This window comes from Empidonax traillii, unplaced genomic scaffold (genome assembly GCF_003031625.1).
Source record: "Empidonax traillii isolate 1590-97213 ecotype Southwest subspecies unplaced genomic scaffold, ASM303162v1 scaffold909:size282043, whole genome shotgun sequence".
NCBI lineage: Eukaryota > Metazoa > Chordata > Aves > Passeriformes > Tyrannidae > Empidonax > Empidonax traillii.
This window is the reverse complement of record NW_020956102.1, coordinates 243,075-269,986: the sequence shown is the minus strand read 5'-3', so window position 1 is coordinate 269,986 and position 26,912 is coordinate 243,075. Positions and strand designations below refer to the sequence as shown.

Sequence of the window (26,912 nt, the reverse complement as noted above, 5' to 3'; positions counted from 1 at the left end):
GGATGGTTGGACTCAATGACCTCACAGGTGGTTTTCCCACCTTAGCAATCCTGTGATTCCATGAAGCAGAGGCAGAATCACGAGCTCAACCCTTGGTGTCCCAAAGCAGAGTCTCAGGCACCAGATTTGTAAAAATAAATACTTCAACAGAGCAGTGCAACAGCAGGTCAGCTTGAGATGGTGCCCCTACAGAGGCACCCGGAATGAAGAAACCCCCAGGCAGTGGTGCCCTCATGGCATGTGCACCTGCCCCTCACGTGTTCTCTTGCTCCAGTTTTGGGGTTTGGCTCTCCCAACACCTTGTTGAGGTCTTTCTCCTTGCCCGTGCAGGCAGGAGCTGCTCTGATCTCACAGAGCTGCAGTCTCTGCAGAGGGCTGAACCCTCCTGCTCTCCTGCTTCGGCTTCTGGAGCACCCGGGAACAAAAACAGCCCCAGACATGGGATAAACATGACTGAGCACCCAAACAAACCATCAGTGTGTTGTTGTTGTTGCAAAATGTGGGACATGTAAAATTTTCTTAAGAAAGGATGTTCTGTAGTGTCTGATCTTTGTAATACTTTCGAGCCTAATCAACACGATGGGAGATTTAATCCAAGAAACAGAGGGGAGCCAACAAGCTCCCAGTGATGTCCGGGTGTTAGAAAAACAAATTATATGTTTTTAGAATTGCCTTGTTAAGGTTTAGGGCTGGACATGCTTCAGTGATCTGAGAGTTTAGGGGGAGGTTAACAAAGCTTGGGAAGAAGGAGATACCACTAATAGCGGGCACGGAGAATGCAGGATTTACATGCCACAGAAATTTGGCAGAACTCCCAAGATAAGGAGGAAACAAATAAAGCCAACTCAGCAACTGTGCTGAAATCAGCTGGGTAAAGGGTGATTCTGGCAGGGGCAGATCCCAACCACCTACCCAAGAAACCCATCGACACAAAAGCACAAGAATGAGAAAATCATTAAGCAATAAAAGATAGAATAGTAATTAATAACAGAACTATGTAACTTGCTCCCTACAGCTCCCTGATGGGACATTGTAGTGAGCTGGGGTCAGTCTCTTCTACCCTGCCTGCAAGTGAGAGGACCACAGGAAACGGCCTTGAGCTGAGACAGGGCAGATTGATGTTAGATATTAGAAAAAAAACATGTTCTCACTGTTCAGGTGGTCAGGCTTATGATTAGGGTGATGGGGTCCCCATTCCTGGAGGTGTTCAAGAGGTGTCTGGGTGATGTGGTTTAGGGGTTACAGTGGCAGTGCTGAGTGGACAGTTGTGTTGGAAAGGATATCATTTTCCTAAAATTTTAATTAATAGTAGCAGTTATCTGGTTTGTTTTGTTTTGTTTTTAACTTACAAAAGGGTTGTGAATTCCTTTAACAGACAGTGCTCAATCCTGTGATTGTTTATCAGTGATAAATAATGTATATCTGAGTTTGATCTTTAAATCACCAAAGCTCTGAGTTTCTCTGAACTAGCAATGATAACCTTCAATAAACGAAGCTTGAGGGAGATGAGGATTGAACATCTGGGGTCAATTTATGGTCTTTCAAAGACACGTTGGAGTGACCAGAAGGCACAAAGGGAATTAACAAAGACATTATACCCTGAGAGCTGGAGACTCTGCCTAAGGAAGGACAAGAGGACCGAGGAATGCGGACCAAATGAGGCAAGAAAGAATAAGAGTACTAACTAAATTAGGAGAATTGTTGCAACTTAGGACCAATGAATGTTAATTTGTTTGCTAAAATGTTTTAACACTTGAAAAGCCTTGACTGAAAGGGATCCACGTGGCTGGGATGATTCACCACCTATCTCGGGCCAGAATGAAGTAGTGCCCGGCTCGCTAACACTCCAAAGGGAGAGCCGGAGGGCTGGATTTGTTCCGGACAGCAGCAGCACCCTGAATGTACCGGTTCTATTGCGAACCCGTCCCTTGGGCCCGCCCGGCCCGGCCCAGCCCGGCCCGGCCCTCATGGCGGCGTCGCCCCGGCAACCGCGGCCTGGGCCTGGCGGGAAGGGGCGGGCAGGGCGGGCCGAGCGGCAGCCACAGAGGCAGGACCATCACCAGCAGCAGCGCCACGAACCCACAGCCAGGCCAGGAGCCCACACGCGGTCTCGCCATGGAGCTGGAGGAGGACGCGGGTGAGCCTCGGGGTCTGCCCGGGGCGGGGGGCTGCGGGCAGGGCCGTGAGGGCGCGGGCGGTGCCCCCTCGGGCCGGGCGGTGCCCCCTCGGGCCGGGCGGTGCCCCCTCGGGCCGGGTGTGCCCCCTCGGGCCGGGTGTGTCCCCGCTCCAGTGCCCGAGCCGGGACGGGATTGAGTCCCGCGGGTGCTCCCTCGGTTCTGGCCGGCAGGAAGGGGCAGCGGGGCGGTTCCGTGCGGTCCCAGCGCCGCTCCCGGCCCGGGCGGCTCGGGGGGTTTGCCGTGGATGTTATAAGTTAGTATAAGAATTTAGACAACTCAATTCCAATTAAAAATTGATAAATTTATTAAGCAAGCGATAATAAAGCAAACAGCGCTGGGTGGCCTGGGGGGCAGTTGCCGCGCCCGAGACACACACTGAAAATGTAGTAAATGTTCCTTTTTATACATTTCCAAGTCCCAAGTTTTGAATGCGGCTGCGTTGAGGCTTGAGTTCGTGGTTCATTGCTAAGTGGTCATCTGGGATTTGTCAAAGATGAAAGCTGCAGTTCTTATCAGCTGTAAATTTTACCAATACTGATACTTGTTTGTTTAGCAAGATGTCTGCAATTATTTTTACTGACACTTGCTTAATTAACAGGACGTCCATGAAACTTATCCTGTTGAATTATAACAAAAGTTCCTTATTCCCTCCTACGCATAAGAATTTATGAACTAAGTTAACAATCTATTACAGTGGATGTGTCCCCATGCGGGGGGACGGGGACCAGACCCCCCTGCCCGGGGCATCGCTGCTGTGCTGCCTCTGCTCGCTTCAGCCGCGTGTGAATTGTGTCTTCTCACCTGCCCGGACCGCTCCTGGGGCTGTTTGGGCTCTGGGTTTATGTGCTGAGGGCTCGGTGTCCGCTTCGCTCGCAGCGCGCTCGGTCAGGTCTGATGTGGGGCCGGTTCGGAGGAACAACCTGTGACAAGCAGTGCCAAGTCTTGAGGATTCCTGTAACTTTGACAGACAGTACCTAATCCCGTGATTATCAGTGGTACATATCTGATATCGTGTATCTATCACTGATATTTTAGCCTCGGGAATAAAGACCGTGCCCGATTAGTCTTGTGAATTCCTTTAACGGGCAGTGCTCGATCCTGTGATTGCTTCTCAGCGATAAATAATGTATATCTGATATCAGATATGTATATGTTAGTGATTAATGTGCACAAGTGGCTGTTTTAGCCGCGGGAACAAAGGCTGTGCCTCGAGCAAGGCTGATAAGACGGTGTTTCTTGGCCGGAACACACAGCTGGAATATATCCAAGGAGAAGAAACTGTGCTTGGGAGGCTCGAGAGCAGAAAAGGATAACTTGAACCCCAAAGACCCCTACTCTAAAGTAAATGAGTTCCCAGAAGTGATTGAAATATGCAAAAGAATGCTCGGGAGCGTTTAGCATAGACGTTAATATGTATTAGTTCCATAGACATAAAACAGTGTGTTAGGAGGAGTATCCCCCCCCAGAACACCCCGTGCAAAAAAACCCACCTGCTTTCTAATACTGAAATTGCAGTGTTAGAGAGGTTTATTTTTCACTTTTATTTTTCGGTGACAAAGCCACTTCCAGGGGCAGCTGGGCCAGTGCAAAGGCAGTTTGGTTTTCAGCTGCCCTGAGGAGCTGAAGGGGCTGATGGCAGGTGAGGTGCTCAGAGGCACCACATGGAAACTTAGAGCTGTTTTGTCTCCTGCATAATTAAAACCTAAATGTCCTAAAAGTCTGAGAGACGGGAGTGGCAGACCAGAAAGAATGGAGCAGGCTGGTCTGGCTCCCTGGTGTTGTGCCCCACAGACAGACCCCCAGGCAGTAACGGGGACTCCTTCTGGCTGCCTCCTCCTCACTGAGAATATGGAAAGTGTGAGGTTTTGTTAATAGTTACATTTTAATATCTTTTATAGACAAAAAAGTATGTGTGGAGTCACACTGCTTCACTGTTCAGTGCCTCAATTCTTCAGTTGTTTTACTGGTTTATAACTCCTCAGCTCCTAAATTATTGCGGGACATATTAACAACTTCATTCTGAGTCACCTGCACCATGTTGGGCTTCCTCTGGAATGAAACTCAGTTGCCTTCTGTTCTTCCTCCAGCAAAATGAGCTGATGGAAAAAAATTTGGTTCAGCTCCTGAAGGTGCTGGTGGGTGTGTTGTGATCCCCCTGATCCTGCTCTAGGAGAGCTGGAAAAGTGCTCCTGGCTCTCCCTTGGAGTTAGGGCGTTTCCCACCTAATAAGGGCACTGAAAGAGCTGTTACACTCAGTGTTACTGAGTCTCCTCTGTTTTGACCGATGTTCCAGTCATGAAAACTCCCCATTTAATTAATTTGATTATGCAAACCAGGTGCCTGCCTTAATGAGTGGTTTCAAACTAAGAGCAACTGGTTTGACTCTCTCAGACCCGCAGCCCTGATGTGATGGGGTGGGTTGGGGCTTTCCCCACTTCCCTGTGTCAGTGATTCCTGCCTGTGTAACCAGGTGCTTTTTCCCCTCTGTTCTGTGCCATCAGATCTGCTGGACCCAGAGAGGCTGATCCAGTGCCCCTTTGTCAAACAGCACCAGATCCGAGCCTGCCGCTTCCCCTACCACCTGGTGAAGTGTAAGGAGGTGAGCTGGGCAGGGGCTGGGGGATTCTGGGCTTGCAGACGTGCCCTGTGGGCTCTCATTCCTGCTGCAGTTCCTGACCAACAGCCTTGCTTGGCCTTTATTTCACAGAACTTCGTGATTTGTTCAGTAACAGCTTCAGGCACCCGTTAATTGACACAAGACCAGTGAGGGAGGGCTCGGTCACGGTCCTGTGCACCCCTCTTGGCTCCTCAGAGCAGGAGGTCTGGGAGGCTGCAGTTCATCCTTGCAGTGCTGGGAGTGCAGCTGCACAGCAGGGCTGGGGAGTTTTGTTTTGCTGATAACTATCTGGTGGGCACCTGGCACAATCTGCATACTCAGGGCTCAGCACATCTGGGAGAGGTTTTATTCCTCTCTCTGTCCTTTATCTGGAATTTGAATACAAATCATTTCACTGGACGCATTCCTTCTCTGTTGTCCTCATGGGTTGGATTTCTTTAAACCTTTCTGAGCTTTGGGTTCTTCCTGAGACCTTTGGAAACCTGATTGTCCCTTTTCAAGTTTGCCAGTGTGTTTTTAAGACAGTGCAGCAGAGCTGTGCCTTCCATTTAAGGTGCAGTTGTAGGCTGTGTGTCCTGGTAACAATGCAGTTAAATCATTTTGGGGGAACTAGAGCCTTAAGAATAATGAATAATGAGTTTGGACGAGTTTCCTGGTTATGAGGATGAGGTGAGACAGTGATCACCAAGCACACACTGTTGGTGTCTGAGTACTTAGCAGAAGAAGGGCTTTGGGTTATCCACCTGAAGATGCCACAGTGGGAGGCTGTGGGTGGAGATTGTCCCTTCTGCTTGGGACAGGTTTGCTGAGTTTCCTTTGCACACCTTATGAATAAATTCCAATTAATGCCTCCCCTCACCCCCCCTGGCTCTGTGCAGGACACAGCCCTGCCCCAAAGGGGACACTGCAAACAGAGCAGGTTGGATCCTCTTGGCTTGAACTATGTTAGAACCCTGCGGTCATGGAATGGTTTGGGTTGGAAGGGACCTTGATCATCCATTCCCACCCCCTGCCATGGGCAGGGACACCTTCCACTGTCCCAGGTTGCTCCAAGCCCTGTCCAACCTGGCCTTGGACACTTCCAGGGATCCAGGGGCAGCCACAGCTTCTCTGGGCAACCTGTGCCAGGGCCTGCCCACCCTCACAGGGAAGGATTCCTTCCCAATATCCCATCTATCCCTGCCCTCTGGCAGTGGGAAGCCATTCCCCCATGTCTTGTCCTTCCATCCCTTGTCCCCAGTCCCTCTCCAGCTCTCCTGGAGCCCCTTCAGGCCCTGGAAGGGGCTCTCAGGTCTCCCTGGAGTCTTCTCTCCTCCAGGTGAATCCCCCCAGCTCTCCCAGCCTGTTTTTCCCAGTAAAGCCTCTATCACTTGGAGGAGATAATTTACTGCAGTGACAGCTGAGCTCTGCCACTACAACTGGTGCTTGGGATAAAGTTATTGAATGGGAATCCAGGTGGCAACTGCCAACTCCTTGGCCGTTCTGAAAGGTTTAGGGAGTTTCTCTGCCTTTGTGCCTGCTTATTTAAAATACATCTGACTGGCTTACCTTTGCCTAATGTCTCTCCCCTGATGGTTTTTAAATTTGTGCTTTAAACCCTTTGCAGCCCCTGTCACCAAAAAACTGGAGGGAGTTGACTGAGGGTCTGTTCCACCTCAGTCAAAGGTGGCTCAGTGAATTGTTTGGAAGAACAATCCCAGGGGGGGTTTTAGGGTGTGTCTGACATTGCCCTGTCTCGTTTAGGCTTACCTTTTCTTAAAGCAACACCACAAATATCCCAGTGGCTTTTTTTGCCCTGTGGGTTGAAGAGAGGTAAATGAACTTACGGGTGATGCGGCAGGTGAGTTTGGTTTTTTTTTTTTTCCCTTGTCCAGAGCAACCCAGAAATTGCAAAGAAATTGGCCACGTGCCCGTTCAACGCCCGGCACTTGGTGCCTCGGGGCGACCTCAGCGACCACATCATGAAGTGCAACGACCAAGCCCTCATGGAGCAAGATGTAGGTGAGAGAACCCCCTCCCTGCTCCCAGGGGTCTGCTCACCCCCGGGGACTGAGGCTTCTTGGATTGTGGAATGTCCAAACCGTGGGATTCAGGCTGTTGTCTGTAGTGCTGTGTGACACAGCAGCCCTGGACAAAGTTCATCTCCTTGGCTTGGGTTTCTCAGGCGGTTTCTTGAGATGCTCTGGGTAGGCCTGGCACATATTTCATTACCAGCCTTGTTGAATGGAAAGGTTTTACCAAAAACCATGCAGGAAGTGCCTCTGGCAGGAGCTGGGATGCTTTAATGACCACAAGGATGGGCCTTTCTTCCTTCAGAGCTGCCCTCCCTGTAACTCCTTCCACCCTGCAGAGCAGACAGCAGGTTTATATCCCCTGCAGAGCTGCTCTGAGGCCAGCAGTGATGGCTGCATCCATGGCAGCAGCTCTTCCCCTCGCTCCAGCATTCCTGCTCAGAGTCCCAGGGAGCAGAGTCTTCTCTTGTTCCTTGAGAAAGGCAAACTCAAAGTTGCTGGATTTCAGCTCAATCCCTGCCTGTCCCCAGCCTGTTTGTGTTGGGCAGGGCTTCCTCTGCAGCCAGCAGGGGTTTCACAGCTCCAGCCAGAGCTTCAGGGGGTTTAAGGGCTGCAGGTCACTGTGTTTTCTCTCTTCCCCAAGTGAGTGGGTGCTGTGAGCCCCCACAGGAGCAGGTGAAGGATGGGAGCACGTGGCAGGCACCTCCATGTGATGAAGACTGGGAAACAGGTGAGGACCTGCTGCCTCCTCCACGGGGAGGCCGGGGATGCTCTCACTCAGGTCTCCCTTGCAGGACACCTTGGTTATGCCCACTCCTAAAAACATGGATCTCTCCTCCACAGCAGGCTTGCCTTGCTCTGGAGAACACTCCAAGGTGCTGCCTTGGGAATGATTTCCAAGCATCCCCTCCTCCTGTGTAAGCTTTTGTACCGTGTGTGCAGTGATGGCCATGGGAACACGATAACTTTGAGTTCCTCAGTGAAGTGGCAGCAAACACATCCATCACAGATCAGCTTGTGCTCCCTCTGGAACTCGTAGAAATGTGACAGAGATTCCTGATCACAGAATCCCACAATGGTTTGGGTTGGAAGGGACCTTGAAGATCATCCATTCCCACCCCCCTGCCACGGGCAGGGACACCTCCCACCAGCCCAGGCTGCTCCATCCTGGCCTTGGACACTTCCAGGGATCCAGGGGCAGCCACAGCTTCTCTGGGCAAGCTGTTCCAGGGAAGGATTTCCTCCTGATTCCCAATCCAGACCAGCCCTCTGGCAGTGGGAAGCCATTTAAGCCAATGATCTGGGTGGGGTTGCTGGGGTTTCTTGGTGCTGAGCCACAACATGTGTTTCCCTTCACAGAGGTGTCGGAGATTTCTACCTCTGCTTTTGTTTGGGGTGTGCCCAACTCTGCCATAAACAGGTAGGGATTACAAGTTTGATTGCAAACAAACCCGTGTCTGTGTAGAGGAACGTTTGCAGGCTCCTCCCAGGGCTGGGAGGAGCTGCCTTTGCTGCTGTACCACCCTGGTTGGAGGGATGCTGGACAGCCAGTGTTCCTGGGCTGCTGGTTCAGTGGGACCTGCTGTCCCAGAGAAAGAGCCCTCAGGAGCACAGACACTGCTCCTGTGTGCCTGTGGCAGGGGGCATTTCCTGTCTGTGTGCAGGGACTGAGGGATGTCTGGCCAATGTGCAGGGGAGGAAGGTCCCTGTGAGTCCTTGGGAGCTCCTGGGGCCTGGCAGGTGGGATCCTGGGGCCTGGCAGGTGGGATCCTGGGGCCTGGCCGGGGGTGCTGGTGCTGGGCCCTCCCCTCCCACCCCTTGCAAAGTGTGATCCCAGTTTGGGCTGGGGGAGCTCAGAGCTCAGTGCCCAGCTGGGAGGAGCTGGTGTTGCTGCTGCCCCAGTGTGCTGGCTGTGGGATGTGGTGGCACCACCAGAGCTGTCTCAAGGTTCATCTCACAGTGGGTTCCTTTAAGGTCCAGCCACGTCCTGCCCGTGGCAGCTCCGGGTTCTGTGTGGGCTCACCCCTGCTGGCCTCCCCTCAGGACTCACAGCAGCACTGTCTGCTTCCACCTCTGGGACATTTTGGGAAACCTTTGAGTGCTGTGGGGAGCTGCAGAGACGTGCCCCAGGGCATTTGTGAGGAGTAACCCCGAGTGTCTCGATTGCAGCCCCATCAGGGACCAGAGCAATTCGCTGCCCTCGCGGATGAGGCCCCCCGAGACCCTCCCGTACAGCGTGTCCTGCAGGGCTGTGAGTACTGACCCTGCCCCCTCCAGAGCTGGGGCAGCTCCTGCCAGCTCTGCTGCTTTGTGGCTCTGGGCAGGAGGGGTTGTATTCAGCACCTGCCTCCCTAGAGCAGCTTCTGAGGGAATCTGCTGCTCGGGTCACCCTCTGTGTGTCCTCTCTCCCCTGTCCTTCCCAGCCCTCCATTCCCATGGTCCAAGTTATGGCAGCACCAGTCCCTTGCCAGGTTGGCTCTGTCTCTCTAAACAAGCCCCTCCCCACCATCTCCATCATCCCCTCTCACCCTGCACCCTCCCCCTGACCTAAACCCAACTTTCCTTGCTTTGTGCTCTGCTCACTGCCAGGCCCAGCTAAGCCAGAGCTGGGGCTGCTTAAACCAGCACTGTGGGGGGGAAAAGCTCTCAAATTCCACCTGGGAAGGAGCTCCCTGGGTGGAAGTGTCCCATGCTGAAATCACAGACTAGGACTTGCCAGTAGCAGCAAAGCAGCATCTTGAAGATACTTTGGGGAATGATTATCCTGATTCCCACTGGGAGCAGCTGCAGGCACAGCTCCTGCTCAGGCAGGGACTCTGCAGTCACCTCAGGGCTGGGCTGAATCTGCCACAGCTCATTGAAGTGCCCCTGGCCCTTGGGGGAGTGGGGCAAATTGTCGTGTCTTTCACCATCTCATGCCAAAAACGCATCTTGTCCTTTCCAGAATTCGGAGTTTTAACATCTCACCCCTCTGGAAGGTGTTTTTCCAGCAGGAAGTGCCTCCCTATCTGGGACAGGAGAGCTCCTGTGGATGACAGACCTGCTCTGGACCTGGTGGCAGGATTCTCTACACTTGGCTTTTGCTGCACAACATGTTTCTTGCAACATTTGGGCATGTTGCCAGATGTCCTTGGTTGCCTTGTTTTCACCCACCTTCAGTTAGTGACTTTGGTTACTGTTCTTAAATAAATAGACTGATAAATTTACAGGGACTCAGAAACCTTTCCTGCTCAAACCCAGGCAGTTTGTGGTGCCTGCAGGGATTTCTGTGGACCTGCTGGCTGTTTGGGAGGAGTTGTGGTGGTTTGCTGGGGAGCTGCACAGACTCCCTGCAGGGAGCTCTGAACTGCTGGGGCTCGTGGGGCCGTGTCTGAGGGCCTGTTCCAGCCTGGAGAGCACAAAGTCAGTGCTGAGGGTTTCTCCAGGCTCTGGAGACTTCCCACTAATTAAAATCATCTGGAGCAGCCAAAGTGGCAAATAGTTTTTCTGCCTGTGATCTTTGTTTTTATCTTGTTGGAGTCTGAGTTTGTCCACTCTGGGCGTGGAAAGGTCGGGTTGTGTTTTAAACCATGTTTTCATTTACAGAGACTGCCTGGAGAGCATCCTGAGCTCACCCTCAGCCTTTGGCACTTCAGGGCTCAGCTGTCTCCTGTGTGTGAGGTGATTCCCATAATGAGGAATCCTCTCTTGCTCCCTGCAGTGCACACAACTCCAAAGGGGAAGCGTCAGGGGGACACTGAGGTGCTTGCCTGGTTTCCATCAGTTTTGTGGGTTTCAAACGTGTTTGAGAGCTCTCAGGTGCCTGTTCTGCGTTGCAGGGTGGGGAGGGAGGGGGGAGGAATGGTTTAAATCACTGAGAATACCTGTTTAGGCCGTTGCAGTTGTTCAGATCAAGCAGTGTCTTCCTAAAGTGCAAAGTTGGATCTAAATGTAGAACTCAACTGAGCAGCCAGACGTGGTGTTTGTCTGCCAAGAGACACATTTTCCTCTAAAAACTGGATTTTCACCATCTGTGTCCTACCACTCTAAAATAATACATGTTGACTGGAATGTGCAAAATCGGGATTCTTTTAAAATTCTGTCAAGTTCTGCCAAGGTTCTTGTTGGCAATTCAGAATAAAAACGTTTTACGTGTTCTGGGACTGCTTTTCTTGTGAGTCAGTCAGTAAGTGCTTACACAGGGAGCTCTCCTGTCCACCTTGACTTCATTTATTCTTTGTCACCTCGAGGGGAAGTGGTGACAGATCCCACATCCCCGAGAGCTGAGATCCAACATCCCAAATAGCTGAGAGCTTCTCTGGGCACCCTGTGCCAGGGCCTCCCCACTCTCAGGGAAATTTCTTCCTAACATTAAATCTCTCCTCTTTTGGTTTAAAACTGTCCCCCTCCTTGTCCTGTCTGTGTAAAAAGTCCCTCTCCCTCTTTCATAATCCCCCTTTAGGCCCTGGAAGGGGCTCTCAGGTCTCTGCAGCTTCTCTTCTCCAGGCTGAACAGCCCCAACTCTCCATCTGTTGCCATCAGTTCTCCCCTCTCCTTCATTGGGAGTGTAAACTCTCCTTGGCTTTTCCTTGGCTTTTCCACTCTGCCCCGTGTCCTTTGCCAGGCCCTGGTCCATCTGTGCCTTGGCTTTCCTGCTGCCGGGAATGCCTCGGGACTGCAGCACCTGGAGCCGGTGAGTGCGGGGAGAGCTGAGGGGGTGGGGAGGGAAAGACTTCACACCCCGCAGGTTCGGGAGACAAGAGCAGGGCAGGAGCACCCTCTGCAGAGACTGGGAAACCACGGCACCCTCAGGCTCAGGGTGGGACTCTGGGGGGTCCTGTGCAGGGCTGAGGATTGGACTCGATCCTTGTGGGTCCCTCCCAGCTCGGCATCTCTTGGGATTCTGTGACAGCTCCACCCGGGGACGCTGTTCTGGACCAGGGAGAGACATTCCTCCCCCCCAGCTCAGGCACCCAGTGCTGTTACTCTGGTCCTGGGTTGTGTTTTGCACTAAAGGAGGTTGATTTAAAAATCACTCCGCCCTTGGACATTCCGGGGTTAACACGAGGAATCAGCGGGAGAGGCAGAGCCGGCTTTGGTTCCCAGCCAACCCCAAACATCCTCGGGGGTGCTTATCTGCACTATCTTCTTTAAATTAATTCTGTCCCACCCAACCATCACCTTTATCACCCATTACCTCCCTCTCGTGCCGTACCTTACCCCCATTTCACGGTTTTTAACTGCTCTAATACTGACCCAACTGCTCTCTTTGTCTGAAAAGCTTTTCCCTCTCAGGTTTAATTGTCTTGGTTTAACCCCACCCAGAACATCCCACGAGCGTTCACTCCCTGCCCTGGCCGGCGGGATGGGGGGGAACGAAGGGGGGGAAAAAGTAAAACTTGTGGGTTGAGATAAGGACTGGTTAATTAAATTTAATTTAATAATTAAAACTATTATTGGGTTTTTTTATTATTATTTTTAAAAAGGGAGAGAGGAGTAAAACCCAAGAGAAACAAGTTCTGCACCACCACCCACTGACCTTCCCCAGCAGCGATTGCAGCTCCCAGCCCTTCCCCCAGTTTATGAACTGGGAATGGCACCCTGGGGGGTGGAAGATCCCTCTGGCCAGTTCGGGGGGGCCCCGTCCTGGCCCTGCTCCCTCCCTCTGCTCCCTGGCAGGGCCTGGGAACCTGCGAAGTCCTTGGTTTAAACACAAACCAGCCGAGTGTTATCAGCGCCATTCCCACACTGAATCCCAAACACGGGCAACTGGAGGAAATGAGCTCTACCTCGAGTGAAACCAGGACATAAAACCCTCCCGGGTTTCTCAGTCACAGCTTCAGAGCATCAGTTCTGCTTCCAGCCTGGAGGGGCTGCCCAGGGACCGAAGCCCTTCAGAGCTGTCCCATCTCTGCACCCCTTCAGACCTCCAGCCCTGACTTCCTGCCTTCCTTGCTGGGTATTTTCTTACTCAGTAAGTGTTTTGTAGCTGTGGGGGAACTGGAATTATGTCAAACCGGAAATTAATAGCAAGAAGAAGATAATCCAACCCCTTGATCTCAAATTTGAAATCCACCACCTCTTCATCAACAGCCCTATTTTGCCCTCCAGGTTCTTCCCTCACTGCTCTGAACCAGAACCCACAGAAGGTGCAGCAGGACAGGGGGGCTCCAGCCCCCCTACCCCATTAGCCCCATCCCTTTGGCTCCTTCTGCTACCAAAGAATTCCTACAAGCCCCTCCTCACCCTCCCTTGCTGTGATCCCACTCCCAGCTGGCCAATCCTGCTTCCACCTTCTGGGAACTTCCCCCTGAGCTGGGACAATACTGACCTGTTCCTGCTGGTTTATCTGGACCCCCAAAGTGTTGGTCAAGGTAAAAAAACCCTCCATTTTGGCTGAAAAACAAAATCTTTATTCACAGAATATCACGTCAATCACATCGTGGCCCACCCTCGCTCCTTTGTGTATAAAATACTGGTAAAAAGGGTTTTTTTTCCAGAGGGAACTGAATTCCCAGTGTCCCCTCATGGGAGAGCAGCTCATCCCAGAGCTGGAAGTCGTGGCAAGCAGAACTGAGGTCTTCAGGAAGTCAGGAGACCAATCCCACCCCATCCCACTGCAGGGGAGGCTTTTTGGGGGGTTTTACACAACACCCCTGAGAGCACTTGGGTTTCCAAATCCACACCTTGGGCTTCCCACGCAGCACAACCTTGTCTGAAGGGACATTTCCTCAGACCCAGGTCCCCAGGGGGTTCCTCCAAGCCCCTCTGGATGCAGGGGGACAGCAAGGCCACTTGGCTCCCCAAGGGGACAGCAGCCTGTGCAGGGACAAGGAAATTCCAGGAGGCAAAACATCTCCTGAAATGCCAAACTGGGCTCAGAAACACCAAAAAAAATCCAGTTCCAAACCTTTTATGGCTCCCACCACAGCCCCAAAGGAAAGAGGTTGGCCAGAGCCCCACCTTTATGTGAGACAAACCCTCCTGCAGCAGGTCACAACCACAGAAACAGTGACAACCCCAAACTGAACTCCAATGGGAATGGAATTGGAGTTCATGGGAAACAGGAAGAGATTTCAGGGACCCCTCACAAGTGCCCAGCTGCCCTGCCAGTGACCTCCCAAGGGCACCCCAGGATGAATCCATCAGATTTCATACTCAGAATAAATCTAACTTTGGATTTAGGTTTAGGTTGCAGAGCAAGACAGATGCTGTCACTGCATGATTCCTCTTTTCCTTTGAATCCCCCCCTCCCTTGGGCTCAAATGAATCCCAATCCCATGCCTGCCCTGCTGAGGTGTGTCCTTGCAAAGCAGCTCTGGGTGGGCCCAGCACAGCCCACGCCTCACCTGCCCACGCTCCCTGAAACTCATTTTTGGAGTTTCTAAAACCGTTTCTCCCCATTTGCACCAGCCCACAGGAGAAAAGCAAAGACAGAATGTACAACTTGGGATCTGTCACTGATCCAGAGACCCACAGCCATTCCAGGCAGAAAACAGGGCAGGAATTGCCAGCACAAGGCCACATCACCTGGATGTGACACCTCTGTGCTGCTGCCAGACATCAGGGAATGCTCCAGACACCGTGGGATGGGAATGGATCTGAGGGGTGATTGAAAGAGATGCTGCCCAAAATCCCAGGATGGCCCCTGTGACAGGACCCTCAGGCTGCAGGGAAAGGAGGGAAAGGACTGGAAAGAGGTTCCCCCAAGTGTCTGTCCCAGTAACTCCCCAGAGGCAGAGCTGACCAGGAGAACACCCTTCCCAAGGCTGGGGATGTGGATGTGACCATCCCAAGGCACAGAGCTTGAGGAACCACAGCTGCCTGTGACAGGCCTGCTGTGCTCATCCCACTGTCCCTGTGACGTGAAGAGCAGCAGGGAGCCCCTTCCAGCTCCGTGAGCAATCCCACAGCCCCGTGGAGCACAGGGGGACTCAGCTGCTCCATCAGCCCCAGAGTACCAACTGCAGAGCCCAGAAGCCAAGCAGCACCTCAGGAAGGAGCACAGCCCACCCAGGGGATGTTCACCCGACTGGGGCAGGCAGGAACACAGCACTGAACCTCCCGTGGGAGCAGAGGGAGGTACCAAAGAGCCTCAGGCGAGCTGAGCAGCACTGCAGCCTCAGCCAGCAGATCTGTGCTAGCTGATGATGAGTGTGGAGTTCACTCAGGTTCAACTGTGCCCTCTTAAGGCCTCTCCCCACGAACCCTCCTGCTCCTCCAAGCACGTGGTGGATCTGCAGATGGAAACCCTTCACTGCCCAACTCCTCCTGCACCCTCAGTCCACAGGGCCGTGGGAGGTCTCTGTGCCACTCCTGCACTGCCAAGTGCAGTGCCAGGCTCAGCTCTGGCCAGCACAGGAGAGGTTCACTGCACTTCCACTCTGCCTCTGTGTCCTCCTGTGCCTCCAAAGGGACATTCCTGCCTCGCCTGGCTGGGCACAACATTCACTTCTGCTTCCTCTGCACCAGATCTCAAACCTGCAGACACCAGGTGAGAGCTGTAGAGGCCAGGGGGGTGTTTTCACAGGGCCACTCTCAATGACAGCGTCCCCAGACACATCCAGTTCCCAACGTGCTCTCCACGTGTCCAGGTGGGATTTGTAAACTCCAAAGTCCGTGGGAAGGGCTCATCCAAAGCAGCACCCAGAGGGAAGTCCAGTCCACGTTGTTCCAAAGGCCTGTGGCAGGGGCTCAGCAGCTCATGTGAGGTACTGCACCACGAGGAACATGATGACACAGGTCACTGCCATCCCCCCCAGCATCAGGAACTTGTCCTGGAAGGCGCGTTTCTCGATCAGCCTCATCACCGTGTTGGACAAGCCCAGCATGTTGGCAACATCCAGGATCTTCTTGTGGGTACCCTGGGAGCAAAAACACACCACACACACCATCAGCCTCCTGCTCTGGCACTGCTCATTCTACAGCCCAGGAGTGGCTGGTGAGGGATGGGTTGTGACCCCTGGAACCATCTGATGGGGGTGGCCACAGGAGCCTGGAAACAGCTGGAGGCTGGGACTGATTAATTCACACACACATGAACAAGACCATGGTTAAAGACAGGAAATCTGTGTGGACAAACACACAATAAAAAGTCTCTCAGACAAATGCACTCCCCAGGGAGGAGTGAGAGTGTTCCTGGTCCTGTTCCAGACGTGAGCGAAGAAGAGCTTGCAGGCTGAGTGCCCTGTCACACCAGGATGAGGGACCCTGTCCCTCACAGTGGCTCTGGGTCACATCCCTTCAGGAAGCTGGAACTGGTTTCATCTCTGAGCCAGGTCAGAAGCACAGATTCCCATCACAGTGCTTTGAAATAAAAACTTCAGCTTCTCCTCCCACAGCCCACTGTATCTTTGGCCTCAGGAGAGCAAAAATGTGATTATTTGGAACTGTTTTGAACACAAACCTGACTGAAGATGAGGAAAATCTCCCTGAGGACTTTCAGATCACCAATAGCAGGCACACATGCACCAAGAGTTTCTCAATCACTGAACGTGCAGGTTTGCAATGACAGAGTTTCTTCTGTTCAGGGCTGTGCAGGTACTCAGGCCCCTCACTGAAATCTTTGCAGTAACACATCATCACATTCTCCCCCTGCATTCCCACACCTCACATTAACCCCCTGCAGGCTGCTCTTGGGTTCAGCTCTTCCCTGTCCCTGCAGAATCTTTCCACACTGCTTCCAGAAAAAAAACCCCAAACCTTGCTGGGAAAAAACAAACCAAATATGAAGCTTTGAAATAAAGTAAAACAACAAAAAAAGTGAAAGCTCTTCAATTCTTGCAGTCATGGAAGAGTGGAATTGTATAATCAGAACAGTTAAAGTGACAGTCTGGGAATACTTGGTCCATACCTGTCTCTTTATACCAAATAAGCACAAAGTTTCAGAGAATAAAGGAATTAGGGAATGGCTGGAGCTGTGTCAGGGCAGGCTCAGGTTGGATCTCAGGGAAAGGTTCTTCCCCCAGAGGGTGGTTGGCACTGAACAGGCTCCCCAGGGCAGTGGGCACAGCCCCAAGGCTGCCAGAGTTGCAGGAGGGTTTGGACAACGCTCTGAGGGACAGGGGGGGATTGTTGGGGTGTCTGTGCAGGGCCAGGGGTTGGACTGGATGATCCTCAGGGGTCCCTCCCAGCTCAGGACAGTCCATGGCTCCACATTTCTCTTTGTAAGTTGTCTCTTACAGCAGCTGCTTCTGCCAGATGTTATCAGGCAACAAAGCCCTGCCAGTGTAAGAAAAGCTGGGAAAGGGGAAAAGGAACATAAGCAGATGTTTCCTCACCTGTGAGGAAGAAGAAATCTCCCCCTGAGAACACAAGAACACGATGGCCCCAAAGCACAGACCTGGGCAGAGACCCCCAGCAAAACAGGAATTCCTGTCACCCAAAATGCCTAAATCCCCTGGCAGATACACCCCAAGACAGACATCAGCAGTTACCCCCATCAGAATAAAGATGAATAAAACACACAAAAGGATTTCCCCACATTCTTCAGAAATTCAGTTCCTCCCCACGCACATTAAAAAGGTTTTTGCGTCCTTGAGCTGTTCACTCAAAATATAACATCACTCTGAAGAGTCTTTAAGATAAAAGGCAAATATTTGTTCTTCAGACTGGCAGAAATACAGAAAAGTCAGCAGAGTCTGGGGAAGGGGGGATGTTGAGGTGCATTATCTTTACTCCTGAGGTCCATTATCTCCATCACTGAGGAGGATGACCTTTATCACTGATCTCACACACAAGTGCTCTCAGCAGCTCTGAGGGATGTTCATCTGAACCAATACCTGCAAGGCAGTCCCTGCCCCTTCTGAACTGAACCAAAACCAACAACCAACCAAAGGAAAACAACCACAAGGGGATAAAACAGAACATTCAGCACTCCAGACACTGCCCTGCAGGGGAGGACCAGCCAGCCCCAGAAAGACCTTGCAGATATCACCAAAGGGATGCTAAAATGTAAAGATTTCGGGTTGTTTAAACGAAGTTTGGGCCTTCCCAGCCCCCTCAGCCCGAAGAAACAAACCAAGGATTGATGTCACAGAGCCTGGTCATCATGAGCACAGGAAAACGTGGGGTCTTTGGTGACAAACGATGCCCCACCTTTAGGGTGACTCTCTGGTCCCTCAGGCCCTGCAGGATGTTGGTGCCACTGCCAATGAGCTCATCCACGCCCCGGTGGGCGCTCTGCAGGGACTCGTTATACTGTAAGGTTTCGTCGATCGGGATGGTGGTGGCAGAGTCCTGTGGGGAAAGGCAGGGACTCGGTTACCTGTCAGCCCCACTGCCCACACGCAGCACACCCCACCCTGCACACCCCACGGGGCTGGGGGCTCCCTGCACACCCCACAGGGGCTCCCTGCACACCAGCCCCCTCAGCAGCAGAGGGAACACCACGCTGAGCGAGGTGACCTGGCAGGAAGGAAGGAAGCCAAAACTGATGAGCTGCTCCACCTCCAGGATGAGGGGAGTGAAAGCAGAGAGTTTTTGCAGTCTCAGTTCATGATTTATGCAGGAAAGGGGCACTGCAAGAGAGGACGTCAGAGCTGCAGAAGGAGGAGCCATTGGATCACTGCAGGTGAAAGACTTGTGGAGGATTTCCCACCGCGCCCCTGAGCGACAGAAGGCCGGAAAACCAAGTGTTTGGAAGATGATATTCCAAGTGTTTATGACACCGTGCAAACTTCTGGCTGTGAGGGCACACAGGCATGGTCCCCTGAGCTCTGGCTCACTCACCACCCAGGGCCTCAGAGAAAAGAAACAATTACAAATTTACACTTTTCACATTTTTTTTCCCAGCAAAGATGCATTTGCTCAACAAGGAACCAGGACTCTTGAAATGGGATAAAACCCTAATCTGAACTGCACAGGAGGGCAGAGGATGTGATCCCTTGTAGCCTGCCCAGGGCCCCCAGCCCAATGTGCTCTCTGTCCCACAGAGCAGGCAAAGGGCTCGTCACTGCCACGTGGGTTTGGAGCAGGACGGTGACACCAGTGGGTGTGGGGACATCGATCCCTCCTGCCAGGCACTCCCAGCAGGAGCAGCCCAGAGGCACAGTGAGGTGGCACAGTGAGATGGCACCACCAGGGCCTTGAGCTGCTGCCTGGGGGTTTTCCCCAGAATGGTACAGGGGAGGCTTTGAAGGTAAAGACCACTTTAAACTCTGAATTAAGTCAAATGTTCAGAACAGCTTCCAAAAACTGTTCTGGATGTCAGAGTGATTTACTGAGGATGCCCCAACACCCAGCTGACATCTCCATTTGACAGAATAGGGGGGTTATGAATACGAACTGGCTAAAATAGGCCAACAACTGACAAATAAATCCCCATTTTCCTACTAAAATGTCACTCCAAAGTCACATTTTTGTAGCAAGGTAAAAAGAAATACAAAATAATCTTGTGTTTTCTTTCATTTGAGACACATTTCAATATCTAAAGGAGGAAAAAAACCCAATTTGCTCTCTATTGTGCATCTGTAAGCCAGCTGTTGGTCTTTAAAAGTGTTCCTCTAACAACGAATTTTCCTGCACGACAGCTTGTCCCTGCTTGCAGAGGAACACCAAAGTGTTTAAAAATAAATCAGCTTTCCTTTCTAGTCTTGTTTTTAAGTTTGAAGCAGCCAAATAAACACCAGACATTATCTTTCTGGCAGGCTGTGAGGAGTGCATGGAAATGCCCAAATCTGAAGCAAAGAGGACCCTCCCCACTCATTCCTGACAACACTGACTACACACAGGATGAATGTTGTGGGAGGTGCCTTTAACAGAAAAGGGGGAGGGGAAGGGAAGAAAAAAACTTTAAAAAATAATGATTTAAAAAAACAACACACACACACAAAACAAAAAAACAAACAACAACAAAAAAAAAAACACCCAAGACCAACTTTTCAGTTGCGGAAAAGCGAAATCTGAAAGCGAACCTACATTACTCAGAGCACAGTTCCTCCAGGAATTTGCACTGAGGGGACTTTCCAGTGGAGGAACTAAGAATTAGCATGAAAAGATGGAACATATTCATGTTTCCACAAACTTTTGACTCCTTTCCAGGCAACGAGCAAGGGCTTTGTCCCTGCTGGTGATCTGTATTTAGCTAAGCAGCAGCTTTGCTGACATCTACTGTCAGCAGGGTGTATCAAGTCAGGCTGTTCACAGCTCTCAGGATTTGACACAAATCCAAGTAAAATGAGCCCTGTGGGACCTCACTCACCCTTTTGCAGCTGCCCAGCCAAGCCAGGTGGGACTGCACTGGATAAAAGAGCAGCAGCAGCTGCTGGAGCCTTTTCCTGCTGCCTCCAAACAGCCCTGTGAGAGCTGCACTTTACCCACACACCATTATCCTTCCCTGCCAGCCCGCAGCTCCTGCAGCCCAGAGAGACAAAGCACACATTTCCACCCAGGTAAACCCCATATTTACGTTGGTGGTGAAGGTCCTGGCCAGCAGCTCCTCCCGCTGCCGCTCCTGCTGCTCCCGCAGGTAGCGCCGCTGCTGGAAGTTCCTCAGGGCCGTCTGCAGGTGCTGCACGTCGTACTTGAGCTGGTCAACCCTCCTGCAAAGCACCAAGGGCAGGGTGAAAGCGCTGCCCTGGGCTGCTGGTTTTCACAAGAAAGGTGCAGCACCACCAGTCAGCACGGAATGGTGGGCTCTGCTCCTCCACAAGAGGCCGCAGGGTTCAGTGTCGGCCAAAATTCCACACCCATGTCTTCCCCGCCTCGTTTCGCTACTGAGCAGGGGATGATTCAACGAGTGATCGTTCATTTTAATCAATTATTTAGCCTCCAGAATAACAACAGAACGTGAAGCAGAATTCCTGAGCTGTCTCAAAGCATTTCTGACACAGAACAGCTCGCTTTGAGCAACAAAAGTGCAATAAATGCACAGGAGAGCTAACTGGCAGTCTCAGTCACCCTGTTCCATGACTTCAGGAGTTATACAGATCTGTTTCTCATATAGCACAGACTTGGAAAGATGGCAGGTTTTGTATTTTATGATCCCCATTCACATAAAAGATGAAGCTTTCAAGTTTCATTAATTAGCACCACGTTCTTAAGTTTGAATATTTATTAGAAGGAGCTTGAAAGTCAGTGGGCAACACAGGACACATCCCAGACACCTCCACTGGGCTGAAACAAATCCTGTCCAAAACTCCTGATGAAACGTTTGATAATGTTTAGTGTTTGATTACCACTCTAGATAACTGACTACCTTGATTATCAGACTGTTCTGGTCTGGTGGAAGGGCAGGGAGTTGGAAGTAGATGATCTTTAAGGTCCCTTCCAACCCAAATGAGTGTGAGAGTCTATAAAGAAATTCATGACTACTTCACGTACTGACCTCTGCAACACATGGAATCCACCCCTGCTGTCTGCAAGGGCATTTTGGGACATTGATAATTGAGCCACAGAATTCATCAAGAACAGCAGCTCCTGATGTCTGTGGTCCCACCTGCTGCTCAAACCAGGGCTCACTTTAGAAATTTCATTTTAGTCACCCACAGCCAGGAAAACGGTCCAGAGAAAATGACACCACCTGCCTCCACAAGTGCATTGAAACCAACCTTCATATAAAGTGGAATTTTATTTAAACCTCCAAGCGCATGTTCTGCTCATCTGAGAACAGAGCCATGACTGCAGCTCCACCACCAGTCTGTTCCTGAGGATCTCTGAGGTCTTTCCCAACCTTAATCATTCTGTGGTTAAATGTAGGACAGAGATTTTTTCCCTCAGTGCCTCAACTCTGCTGCTGCAGAGCACACAGCTAAGTTATGCAGGGTGTAAAGGTTTCATGCAAATCAAAAGGCACAGGGCCTCAATAAACGTAATTAAAATAATTACAAAGACTCCCCTGCCCAAGCAGAGCAAGGCAGGTGAACTCACAGCTTGGCATTCTGCCTCTTGTTGGGAGGTTCTTTGCTGGACAGGATTTCCAGGCGTTCCAAGTTGCTGAATATGTTGTCTATTCTTGCTTGGATCTCGTTTTCCACCACTGCAAGGAAATTAAAACATTGTTTGATTTGAATAAAAGAACTGCAATCTGATGAAGGGAAAAGCTCAAAAGCATTCAAAGCTGTCTGTAAAACCTGAGAGATGCTAATCCTTACTAGATGAAAATCAGATAACAGAACTATAAATATCAGGAAATGCCACTTCTTTAGCTCAGTAATTTGACACTCTCACCTTTCCCCCCTCCTCTGAGAGGGGAGCCAGGAAAACCCTTGCCCTATCCAGACACCTGAGCCTCCTCTCCCTGTCAGGAATCAGGATTGCAGGATCCCACACTCCCCCTGCAGCCCCTTCCTGCCCCCTCAGCAGAACTGGCTCTCCCAAACCAGGCTGATCCTCACCAGGCTGGGGATTTAAACCTCTGGAAGCTGTTCCAACATCCCTAAAGGCAGGATCCAGAGTGGGCAGGGCTGTCAGGCAAACAGCTCACAGGGCCAGGGCTCAGGAAAACGAGGTCACAAAGAGCTGCCTCTGCAATCATCTGATAACGGGTGTGGGAAGGGCAGTGGGGCCACAGTGCACAGCAAACCCCTGTACCTGGGCTTTAGTGGGGTGGGAGACTGGTACAGCTGGGAAGAGCCAGGTAACAGCACAGGGTACAAGGCACAGCCCCCTCCTCAGCTGACACCCCCTTTTTCCATCCCCAGCCCAGAGAGGTGCACAGGGTGGGCTGCAGGACACAGCCCAGCCCCGAGGACACCCCTGAGCCCTCCCCCTGCCCTGGCCAGACCCCACACAAATCCTCACCAAACCCTACAGACCCCCCCTGTCCTCATTTTGCATTTAGACTAAGGAGGAACACAGGGAATCATCATTAACCACCTGCTCACGGAATGTCAACACTTACCAGAAAATGCCATTCAGCAGAACCCAGAGAAGCAAAGAGGACCCTTTCCTTTGCCCCTGGACCTCCCACAGTGCAGGAGTAACAGAGTCACATCCACAGACACAAATCAGAATGTCCTGATTCATCTCCCCATCGTTTACTGCAGCTCAACTCAACAGAGGAGCACCCAGGAGAGCAGCCAGACAGTCACAGCAGCTTTGCTGAGACCAAACAACACTATTACAGCATTTCTGGAGCAAGGAGGGACTATTTGCTCAAAGGTGGAAAAGGCAAACTGCAAGTTTGATTTCCTGGCCCCTGTTCCTGCTCTTCAGCCACAGATAATCCCTCTTCCCATAAATTCTGGGATGCACACTAATATCTACAGCAATATCTGTATCTTTATGTATGCATAAATAATCAGAATGCTCATTTATTGACCATGTAAGGTGTACACAATCCTATCCCTTGAAATGGTCTCAAGCAGCAGAAGCAAGATGGGAAATCACATTCATTTTCAAAATCCCAGGGAAGGGCAGTCTGGGAACTCTGGCAGTGCAGGTGGAGCAGTGCAACCCCCACAAAAACCAGAATCAGGATTTTAAGCTGTTATTTTTGGTTAGGAAAGTAATCACAGCCCTTCCTAGTGCAAAGTCATACTTCACAATAACATTTAGAGCAATAGGAGTCAGTGGACAGGTAATAAATGCAGCCACTCAGGAGCTCCTGGTGAATCCATGCTCAGTGACTCCAGCAGGAATTCAGGCTTCAAACACAGGTCCAAAATACATGGGCCAATTCTGCACTGGGGTAAAAAGTCCTGCCACTCACACACAGGAGCATTTTATTATCAGAGTCCTTTATGGGCACAGGGTTATAGTCCAGGTTCACTGAGGCAGTTTCAGCCCTAAAGGTTCTGCACGTTTCCCACCAGCAGGTGGAATTACAGGCTCAGGCTCTGGTGCAGCAGGAATTGTCAGAATCCTCCTGCTCACCAAACCCCAGCCTTTTCCCCAGAGCATCTTCAGGGGAAGGCTGTGGTTGGTGGATGCTGAGGGAATACCACCAGCAGGGCAGGCACAGCCACATCCCTCACTTTTTGGGTTCTGCCAAAGCAGCCCAGCAATGGTGTGGATGTGCAGCTCTGTCCACACCAGGGTGTTTATTGACTGCAGCTCCACGAGGGAGCTTCTACCCTGGTTATGGTGCAGAGCCTGCAAACACCCCCTGGCCACGAGCTCCAAAATCCCACAGCAGGACACCACAGGAGCACCCACAGCGAGCACTGCTTGGCACCTAAAGGATTACAGCGGAAAGATGAGCTGAAGAAAATTCTTGTTGTTTTTCTGCTCTGTGCTTCTTACAAAACACCACCTCACTGAAGTGAATCACTGAAATAACTGCAATGCTGCTGTGTCTCCCCAGCTGATCACAGTCACTCAAGAGCCAAATCTGTCCCAGTAATTGCAAATATAACGCTAAAGCTCCCAGGCTAAGCCAGCCCAACCCCTGGGTGGGACTCCCCTCCCTTCCAGGAATTACTTACAGTGCACTGAGTCCTTGTCTGAGGTCTCCAGGCGCCCCATGTACGACTGCACCTCGTGGACCTGCCTGGCAAGACACAAACAGCACATGCAGAGCAGTCAGAGACAGCTACAATGTCATTTTCAGTACCTCAGTTTTCGGCTTCCTTCACTGGAAAGCACTTCTCAGAACAGAGCAGGAATCAGCAAGTGTTCAGCGCAGACAGCCCATCAGTGACCACCACCAGAGTTCCACTTCACAAGCACTGCAGAGTAAATTCATTTACGCACAGAAATCAAGGTGAAGATTAGGAAAAGAAACAGCTGCTCTGCCTGGAGGTGACAGGGGGAGGTACCTGAGGGCAGAATGGCACAGAAGGTGAACAAGGAATGGTTTTCACTGCCTTACAAAATATAAATTCAGAGGCATCAAGTGAAATTAAAAAGCTTAAAATGATAAGGAACCGCTGTTTCCCACAGACCTGCATTTGGGCAATGCTGAAATACCCCTGGCCAGGTCACCTGGTGTGACCAGTCTCACAGCAGCTGAATTCACCTTCAACAAAGGCACTTCGTTGATGGCTTTGATTACACTTGATATTTCACAAAAACATCGTGGCCTTCTATAAAAACAAATTTGAAGAGGCCAGAATTTTGGCCATGGTAGTGACCCTTTCACCTGATAACCAAAGCACAAACGTTTCTGGAGCCAGACTTCGGAAACCACCCTGCAGAGCTCGAAAATATTTGTCCTTATTATTATTATTATTAGATGAGATTTTTAAATCAGAGCTGCCTTCCAAACCCTGACTCTGCGCTGCTGAAGCGGGGACGTCCCAAGAATGGCAATGCTTGGAATTAATTACAGAACCAATTCAATAGCCAGTGCCCTGCAATTCCATGCTTGTTTCTATAGTTTGGTTTTCAGTCAGTTCAATTATCATCCCACCTCCCTTGAAAGAGCTCCACAAAGCAGCAAAATACCATGGAAACTTTGGATTAAAGAATCACAGAACGTTCAGAGTTGGAAGGGACCTGTGTGTGATTCCACGTGCAGTAACAACAGAGCTGCAAGATTTTTTTTTTTTTTTTTTTTTTGCCTCATTTTGCAATTTTCACGCCACTCCTCCCCTCCCTGGATGGGCATTATCCATGAAACAGAGGATTTATCCTCAAGGAGCTCCCAGAGGGGGTTTAAACTGCAGAACACCTCAACCCCTACTGCCCCAAAAGCCAATATGAACCAGCATCCCCTTAAAGGAGCGCACGTCAATTAGCAGGGAGTAATTAATAATTAATTAACAGGTCCCTCGTGGCCGGGGCTGACGTGGCAGCAGCTCCCGAGGGAACTTTGAAACGCCTGACCTCGTGTTATGGACTCGAATCCTTTACAGAACACGGGCCCTTCCCGATTTCCCAAATCCCCACATCCCTCACACAGCTGTTGCTGCGGCTGCCCCAGCCCCTCAGACCGGCCAGAGCTCTCTTTCCCCTCACGCACTGGCAGGTTCGCTGTCCCAGCCCTTCTCACCCCCAGAGCCCCCTCAGGCACTTCTTGTTGTGCCGGCAGAGCCCCTCGCACCCCCTGTGCCCCCTCACTCGCTCCTTGCTGTGCTGGCACAGCCCCTCACCCCTCACTAACTCGATCCTGCGCTGCTTCAGCCTCTCATCCCTCACAAACTCGTTCCTGGGCTGGTAGAGTCCCTCTCCCCCTCACGCACTTGTTGGTGTGCCGGTACAGCCCCTCCATGCCCCCATTTCCCCTCACAAACTTGTTCCTGGGCCGGCACAGCCCCTCCCAGCCCTGTTTCCCCTCACGCACTTGTTGGTGTGCTGGTACAGCCCCTCCATGCCCCCTTTGCCCTCACGCACTTGTTGGTGTGCTGGTACAGCCCCTCCATGCCCGCTCTCGCCGCTCCCCTCACACGTCTCCCCTCCGGCCGCTTCCGCTTCCCCTCCCGCCGCTTCCGCTTCCGCTTCCCTTCCCCGGCCCCGCCTGCCCCTCCCGGCGCCGCCAGGGGGCGCTGCGGGACCGGCGGGAGCCGTGAGGGGCGGGGAGGGGGGGGGGAAGGGACGGGTCGGGATTTCGGGATTTCCCAAAAACTCCCGATTCGGGGGGCTCTCCCAGGCACAGCTGTTCCTGCGGGCTCGCCCCGCGCTCAGCGGAGGTGGCGCGACCTGAGGGAGCTGCTTTGGGGCCGTGGGACTGCGTGCCGTGAGTGGCGTCGCGTTCCTCGCCACGGACACCTTCCACCAGCCCAGGTTGCTCCAGCTTGGCCTCGGACATTCCAGGGATCCAGGGGCAGCCACAGCTTCTCTGGAAAATCCATTCCAGCCCCTCCCCACCCTCACAGCCAGGAATTCCTTCCCAATATCCCATCTAACCCTCTGGCAGTGGAAAGCCATTCCCTGTGTCCTGTCCCTCCATCCCTTGTCCCCAGTCCCTCTCCAGCTCTCCTGGAGCCCCTTTAGGCCCTGCAAGGGGTTCTCAAATCTCCCTGGAGCCTTCTCTCCTCCAGGTGAGCCCCCCCAGCTGTCCCAGCCTGTCCCCAGAGCTGAGGGGCTCCAGCCCTGCAGCAGCTCCGGGGCCTCCTCTGGACTGGCTGCAGCAGGTCCATGTTCTCACCCTCGGGATGCCCATGGACACACAGGCCCTGGCACACCTGCACATCAGCCCCTGGGGCTGCCTGGGCAGCAGAGCTGTCAGTGCCAGGGCCCTGGGGGTGGGGACATCTCTGTCCCACCAGGGCTCCATCCCCCGGCTCAGCCGGCAATCCCAGCTCA

At 52.0% G+C, this 26,912-nt stretch overlaps 2 protein-coding genes across 7 annotated transcripts; one reads left to right on the top strand and one right to left on the bottom strand.

Moving 5' to 3' along the window:
• Nucleotides 1-2,099: 2,099 nt before the first annotated feature.
• GTSF1 (gametocyte specific factor 1) lies at nt 2,100-14,498 on the top strand. Of its 2 annotated transcripts, XR_003573387.1 has the most exons (8): nt 2,100-2,137; nt 4,679-4,776; nt 6,669-6,795; nt 7,450-7,536; nt 8,166-8,226; nt 8,976-9,057; nt 9,751-9,932; nt 14,486-14,498. XR_003573387.1 is itself a non-coding variant. In XM_027902768.1 (7 exons), the coding sequence occupies exons 1-7, from the start codon at nt 2,116-2,118 to the stop codon at nt 9,763-9,765; spliced, it is 492 nt and encodes a 163-aa protein (XP_027758569.1). In that variant the 5' UTR covers nt 2,100-2,115; the 3' UTR covers nt 9,766-9,939. The 2 variants fall into 2 exon arrangements, 1 of the variants encoding a protein (XP_027758569.1); XM_027902768.1 differs by lacking the exon at nt 14,486-14,498 and having other exon boundaries at nt 9,751-9,939.
• An 813-nt stretch (nt 14,499-15,311) lies between these two features.
• Nucleotides 15,312-26,097, bottom strand: GOSR2 (golgi SNAP receptor complex member 2). 5 transcript variants are annotated; one of them, XM_027902777.1, is made up of 6 exons: nt 26,001-26,097; nt 24,152-24,216; nt 21,654-21,762; nt 20,194-20,326; nt 17,883-18,023; nt 15,312-15,649 (listed from the first exon to the last, which is right to left on the bottom strand). In XM_027902777.1, the coding sequence occupies exons 1-6, from the start codon at nt 26,027-26,029 to the stop codon at nt 15,488-15,490; spliced, it is 639 nt and encodes a 212-aa protein (XP_027758578.1). In that variant the 5' UTR covers nt 26,030-26,097; the 3' UTR covers nt 15,312-15,487. The 5 variants fall into 5 exon arrangements, with proteins under 5 accessions (XP_027758578.1, XP_027758580.1, XP_027758579.1 ...); XM_027902779.1 differs by having other exon boundaries at nt 24,152-24,212; XM_027902778.1 differs by having other exon boundaries at nt 25,951-26,050.
• Nucleotides 26,098-26,912: the final 815 nt, after the last annotated feature.

What these genes read in the sequence shown, in the direction of transcription:
- GTSF1 (XM_027902768.1), top strand. Translation starts at nt 2,116, where the DNA reads ATGGAGCTGGAGGAGGACGCGG. An exon ending in GGAGCTGGAGGAGGACGCGG is followed by an intron (nt 2,138 to 4,678) that starts GTGAGCCTCGGG and finishes CTGTGCCATCAG; the next exon opens with ATCTGCTGGACCCAGAGAGG. An exon ending in TGATGAAGACTGGGAAACAG is followed by an intron (nt 7,537 to 8,165) that starts GTGAGGACCTGC and finishes TTCCCTTCACAG; the next exon opens with AGGTGTCGGAGATTTCTACC.
- GOSR2 (XM_027902777.1), bottom strand. Translation starts at nt 26,029, where the DNA reads ATGGAGGGGCTGTACCAGCACACCAACAA. An exon ending in AAGAGGCAGAATGCCAAGCT is followed by an intron (nt 20,327 to 21,653) that starts GTGAGTTCACCT and finishes GGTGCTTTGCAG; the next exon opens with GAGGGTTGACCAGCTCAAGT. An exon ending in ACCAGAGAGTCACCCTAAAG is followed by an intron (nt 15,650 to 17,882) that starts GTGGGGCATCGT and finishes TTTTGCTCCCAG; the next exon opens with GGTACCCACAAGAAGATCCT.